General features: G+C 31.4%; 1 protein-coding gene across 5 annotated transcripts in view; it reads left to right on the plus strand.

Annotated features, from left to right (window-relative positions):
- LOC108744840 (kinesin-like protein CG14535) overlaps window positions 1-6501 on the plus strand; it is a 294798-nt gene that overhangs the window by 279383 nt on the left and 8914 nt on the right. For all 5 annotated transcript variants that reach the window (XM_025975061.1, XM_025975062.1, XM_025975063.1 and 2 more), the window contains one exon: window positions 319-412. In XM_025975061.1, the coding sequence (XP_025830846.1) occupies window positions 319-412 (94 nt within the window). The remainder of the gene's footprint in view (window positions 1-318; window positions 413-6501) is intronic.

A 6501-nucleotide genomic window follows, 5' to 3' on the forward strand; every position in this document is an offset into this window, starting at 1 on the left:
AGACAAAACAGGCTGAATTCAAATGACGTATTTGCCAACAAATTTTCAACCTCGAAATTAAAAGATCGGCGACTTAAATATGTTAATGCAATTTATTTTAACATTATTTAAATGGTTATTTTTATGTTAGTTATTAATTTGATATTTCTTTCTTACCCTTATTTTGGCTATAACTGACAATAAGAAAAATGTTTGTTGACTAATATTTTTCAGTACCTATAAGTATGTAGAATTTCCCTTAATCGTAAATTGAATTATAAAATAATGCAATAGAATTATATTTATGTTTTTAATTTGATTTTATAAATTTTATTTCAGACTGAAGTTTGTTCAAGCGCTTTAACAGATGTGATACATGCCGTCATAAACGGTACAGACGGATGTTTGTTCTGCTTTGGACATGCTGGATTAGGTAAGAATTTTTGCATTTTCTCATCTATCACTTCCACTGTAAATGTGCTACTGTGCTACCTACGGTTCTAGCATAGATAGGTTTGTAATGTAATTTGGTGAGGCTATCTCGTCCGATAATACAACGTTCTATAACTAGCTGACTATTTGAGTGTCTAACTGAAGGATGAAACCAATTAACTAGTTTCTGTTCGATATCCAGGATTTTTTGTTCAATAAGAATTTTTAATTAACAATAGGGAATTTTGACCTGTTAAATGCGTTCAAATGTCCCCATTAACAACGGTACCCATACATTTGCAGTTTTGGACGGATTTAAATTATTAAAATATTGAAAGAAAAGTCTGATCACATATTATTTCTCCAATTGATTTTATATTAAATCTTGTAATATCATCATCATCATCATAAGGTCGTCAGTCCTAAGACTGGTTGGACACGTACTTCTACTCTTTCCTATCCTGAGCTAAAACTAGAACAACCCACATCCTGAACTATTTGCGAACAGTAATCTAACCTGGGTCTACCTCTACCCCTCCTAACTCCTGTTTCTGCCTCTAATAAGTCTCTGACTAGACCTTCATGCCTGAGAAGGTGTCCTACTAGCCTATCTCGTCTATTTTTTATTGACTTCCATAGAGTCCTCTGTTCTCCTGTTCTTTGTAATACACGTAATTGGAAATTATGTGGAGTATTCGTTTGCAATGAATGTTTATTTTAATTTATTCTGTCCAGTTAATAGTTTAGTTTTGTAAGCAGATGCTGTAAATACAAGTTTAGTTAATGTATTTTGCATTTAAATAAATAGCGAAAATTAACAGTTATGAATGAGAAATATAACATAGGCGTAAATAAAATGGTAACCAGAATAATCCCAAGATGCTAATTAAGAAAGACTGCCTAATCATTAGTTGAACGCTTCATAAGCAGAAAATGTTCTTTTTTTAAAAGGTAAACGCGGTTATCGCAATTCCAATAAATTTTATAACAGTGTATGAAATAAAACTGAGCAATGCACCACAATTTAATTTAGCTTTTTGTAAAAAGTTTATTTTTGAGTTAAAATTATATTTGGGTTCAAACAAGATTTTTACAAATTACTCTGTTAAAAGGAGTGGTATATTTTGACTTTGTTTTAGTTAAATATTGGAATTTGGATTTGAAATTTAATACGATAGTTAAAAATTCATCAGAATGTTTAATAATATTTAATGCTGATGTTTGCATTTGTGAAGTTATTTTTATTGCTCTAGATTATGTATCCATGTCTGTGTCTAATGCTCCATTAACAAAAATGTACCCTCAACCCCTCTGATATGTGATTTTCTTTAATGTGAACGAAGGATTACCGCTTATCCGCTCTTGAAAAATGATGAAATCGAATAACTGTTTTATATGCATGAACTGACACTGCCGGTATAAACGGTCCCATCAAATTGTAAATTCCTACGTTCGTTGCACAGCAGTCGACTTCATCCCTCATTGTTTATTCATATGTTTAGTTTTATTATTCATTCAATTGTATAACATTTCAATTCCATCAGTTCAAACTGTTCTAAAACGGAAAAAATTTAAACTCATTATTCAATTGACACCACCTGGGAACAAAATATTCAACATCATTTTCTGAGTTTCCACGTTCCTAATTTTCGACTGAATGGTTGATCAGTGTAGGCTTAAGTCTTCAACAAAAACACTTCGTGAAATTCGGTCTAACCGTGCGGATCTAAAAATCTCTAAGTACATTAATCAAATCAAAAGGCACAGGATCCACAAATAGGAGAAAAAAATCTTTTCAGATGAACCAAAAAGGCAAAGTAGGCAACTGGCTATGGGCTACCACCGTTAAAAGGTTCTCACCAATATGAATTTACAATAATTACTTGAAAACAATTTCAATAAATGTACATCATTTGTTAATTACCATTTTATTTTGTGCTAGTATTAGTAGTAAGTTATAGATAATTTCGACTAGGTATATGTCCCCATATATAGGCTCCTAGTAAAATCTGCTTATAGTCGGCACTGAGGCTAATAAGGGTAGTAATGCTTTGTTTTAGTATAGAACCGACAGCAACGTTTCGCCTCTGTTGTGAAGATTTTTTTGCGAAGCGAAACGTTGGTCTCAGTTCTATACTAAAATAAAGAATTACTACCCTTATTGATCTTGATCCCTTTTCACATATTAAACTAAGGGGAAGAAATGGAGAATATTACATAAAATATCCCGGTATAATTGGTAAGAGAATTTCCACTTTCTTATTCTTTATCAAGACAGTTTTAAATTATTCAAAAGTAACTTCCAGATGTCCAATAACAGACTTGCTATTACCATTTTGTAGGTACTATTCAATAATTTTTTTTTATATTACACTAGCTTTAAGAAATTATAATTAAAAGTTCCTCAATTAATGTTTATTTCTATTTTTAGTCAGTGTAATAACTAGCGTTAGTTCAGTTCCATTCTTGTGCCAGAAAGTACTAAAGTGGTAAAAACTAAACGTACTTCAACTCGGAACAGACGGGACAGCGCCTGCCGCCTATGAGTGGCCACGAATTTTCCATACCTGCAACAGTTGGAAATGTATTTGCTTTTAATTTAATCATAATAATTTTAGAAAAGTTTTAATGGCCAAAAATTCATACATACGTAGTCTCTTTTAAACGACACTATTTTGCGAGATCACGTAGTTACTTCAAACAGTTAGAAAATGCTGAATTTAAACGTTTAGATAAAACGGGTTTATCAAGGTCCATGACACTGATACATGATATTTACTACTTTTTAGTCTTTTTGTTTAAACAAAAAAATGGCTCAATCGAATGTTATGTAATTATTTTCGGATCATTTACCGTTAATTCGTGCCTCCTTATATACTGGAAAGTTAATAATTTTTACTAAACTGTTTGTTTTGTATTTAATGTACAGGTGAAAGGGATAATTTGGTGAACTTGTGGATATATTTTTTCAACCGCGTTTATCTAACAATATCTCCTAATTCTCTGAAAACTGTCGTAAACTGAACTCTCAAGATCTTTTGAACAGTGTTAAAAACCCCCACAAGTTTTAAATTGTATTTATTTGACTTATTTACTATTTATATGAAAAAACGGTTTAAGATATTTGTACGAATTTTTCTGTTGTATTTCTTTAATGTGACTAAATGTAAAATTTAGTTAACCAACTTTTATTGACTTTATAATGACATTAAATAAAGTCAATGAAATGTCGCATAGCAAGGAATATTTTAATGTACATAAGGTTTTCGCTTTTCCAGCTTTTTATCATTCGAGATGAATCACTAAAAGTTTCTACGTTAAAAGTTTCCTTCCAAGTTTCGACGCGTTACGAAAATTCTATCCGGAAAGTTGCACCGTCAAAAGTTCCTACTTGTGACAGGGATATTAATCAAAGTCTCCTTGATTTCGGTCATAATTATCAACATGCCTTGATTCTGTTTTCCAATTAGCAGATCTCCGGGCTCTACGGAATCAATCTTACTTAAACCGCGCCAAAGGTACTAATTGAAGGCAAATTAAAATTCGCAGATGGCATATTTAATTATTTTTACCCCTGTTTTAACGAAAATTAATGTACTTTTCTCTTAAGCATGGTAAAAAAGTAATTTAATTTATTCAAATAAATGAACGTAGTTACAACTTGAAGTTTGGTCATTCTGTTTGTTTTTAGCCTATAACAGAATAAACACAGTCCAAGGAGAATACGGCTGTATTTTTGAATTTAATAAGCTACTGGGTTGTTTGTTTTATTGCTTATTAATATAATGGAATAAATTGGATGATAAATAAACCAACACGTTCAGTCAGTATCAGAAGGTCTCGTCGGTTCTAAGACTAGTTGGGCACTCACCTTTTTCCTATCCCGAGCCAATCTTTGCATTTCCCTAAAACTGGAACAATCTACATCCTGCATCTACCCTTCCCATCTCCTGTTTCTGCCTCTAATATGTCTGACAAGGTGCCCTACCAACCTATCTCGCTTATTTCTTATTGACTTCCATAGAGTCCTCTGTTCTCCTATTCTTTCTAATATCTCTTCATTTCTAACCTTCTCTATCCACCACCTGTAACACCACATTTCGAACGCATCTTATCCCTTTTTGTCGCCGCACCCACCTTCAATGTCTCGCACCTTTAACCATTTTCTTTTTCGAATTTCTAAATTAACGTGATTTTATAAAATTACTAAGAGTAGGCATTAATAAAAATGAAGAAAATTGAAATCTCTGTGGAACATGCTTAAAATTTTTAGAACTGACTGTAAATAGACGAACAAATGCGTAACCCCTGAAACAAACTCCCGCTTGCTTCATCTAAAAAACATGCTCCATATTTCATTTAACGAATTTTTGTATATCCATTGTTGTTTAACATTCTGGGTTTTAAAATCTTTGAATATTTTATATCTTTTGTCTTTTTTTAAATTTTATACAGTGTGTCGTTAAATTATAATTGGATATACGAATTATTTTGTTTCTCTTTTGTAATTTACTTCTTTTATTATTTATGCACATTTAGAATGGATGTTGTTTGGTATCAAAAGAGAAAAAGTAGTAAATCAAGTAATTTCCTTCAACATAATCTGAAAACGAGTCGGGTGTTTGTTTTGCATTCGGATGGACTCGACGATTTCTTTCTTGCATATTAAACGAAATTAAATCCCACAAGCAATTTGCAAAGAAAATTAGGTTCCAAGAGCAAGAGGTGCAATTTTCTGCAGTTTGTGATTATGCATATAAATTAAAATAATTTAAGCAAACGGAATGCTTCGTATACAAATGCGATAAATACTTCAACTGGGCAATTACGGCCATGTACTCAATCTAATAATTATTTAGTAATTCTATTCATCCCACATACAGAATGTATTTATCGATTTAGCTATCGAGTGAGATCTTTTTGTTGTTATTATCCTTGCTCTTCTTATTTTTATTTCTACTTACACACTTAACAAACAGTGACTCCTTCGGGAGTTGTACAATTAAACATAAAAATATTATACTACCTACACTTGCTTATATAAATCCTAACTAATATTATACGAGGGTGGATTGATAAGTTTCCGGCCTGACCAAGAAAAACAAGGTTTTTAAAAATTTTTTTTTTTTATTTCTCAACATAATCTCCTCCANTGAAACAAACTCCCGCTTGCTTCATCTAAAAAACATGCTCCATATTTCATTTAACGAATTTTTGTATATCCATTGTTGTTTAACATTCTGGGTTTTAAAATCTTTGAATATTTTATATCTTTTGTCTTTTTTTAAATTTTATACAGTGTGTCATTAAATTATAATTGGATATACGAATTATTTTGTTTCTCTTTTCTAATTTACTTCTTTCACTATTTATGCACATTTAGAATGGATGTTGTTTGGTATCAAAAGAGAAAAAGTAGTAAATCAAGTAATTTCCTTCAACATAATCTGAAAACGAGTCGGGTGTTTGTTTTGCATTCGGATGGACTCGACGATTTCTTTCTTGCATATTAAACGAAATTAAATCCCACAAGCAATTTGCAAAGAAAATTAGGTTCCAAGAGCAAGAGGTGCAATTTTCTGCAGTTTGTGATTATGCATATAAATTAAAATAATTTAAGCAAACGGAATGCTTCGTATACAAATGCGATAAATACTTCAACTGGGCAATTACGGCCATGTACTCAATCTAATAATTATTTAGTAATTCTATTCATCCCACATACAGAATGTATTTATCGATTTAGCTATCGAGTGAGATCTTTTTGTTGTTATTATCCTTGCTCTTCTTATTTTTATTTCTACTTACACACTTAACAAACAGTGACTCCTTCGGGAGTTGTACAATTAAACATAAAAATATTATACTACCTACACTTGCTTATATAAATCCTAACTAATATTATATATGCGAATGTGAGTTTGTTTGTTTGTTGCTTTTTCACGCCTTAACTACACAATCGATTATCATGAAATTTTGTACACACATTGTCAGTGATACAGCAAAGTACATAGGGTACCTTTTATCCAGAAAAAATGCTGTTTCCGGGGAATAGAAACAAATAAATTTTATGTGGTCGATTTCAAACAC

The sequence above is a fragment of the Agrilus planipennis genome, unplaced genomic scaffold (assembly GCF_000699045.2).
Source record: "Agrilus planipennis isolate EAB-ADULT unplaced genomic scaffold, Apla_2.0 scaffold35, whole genome shotgun sequence".
NCBI lineage: Eukaryota > Metazoa > Arthropoda > Insecta > Coleoptera > Buprestidae > Agrilus > Agrilus planipennis.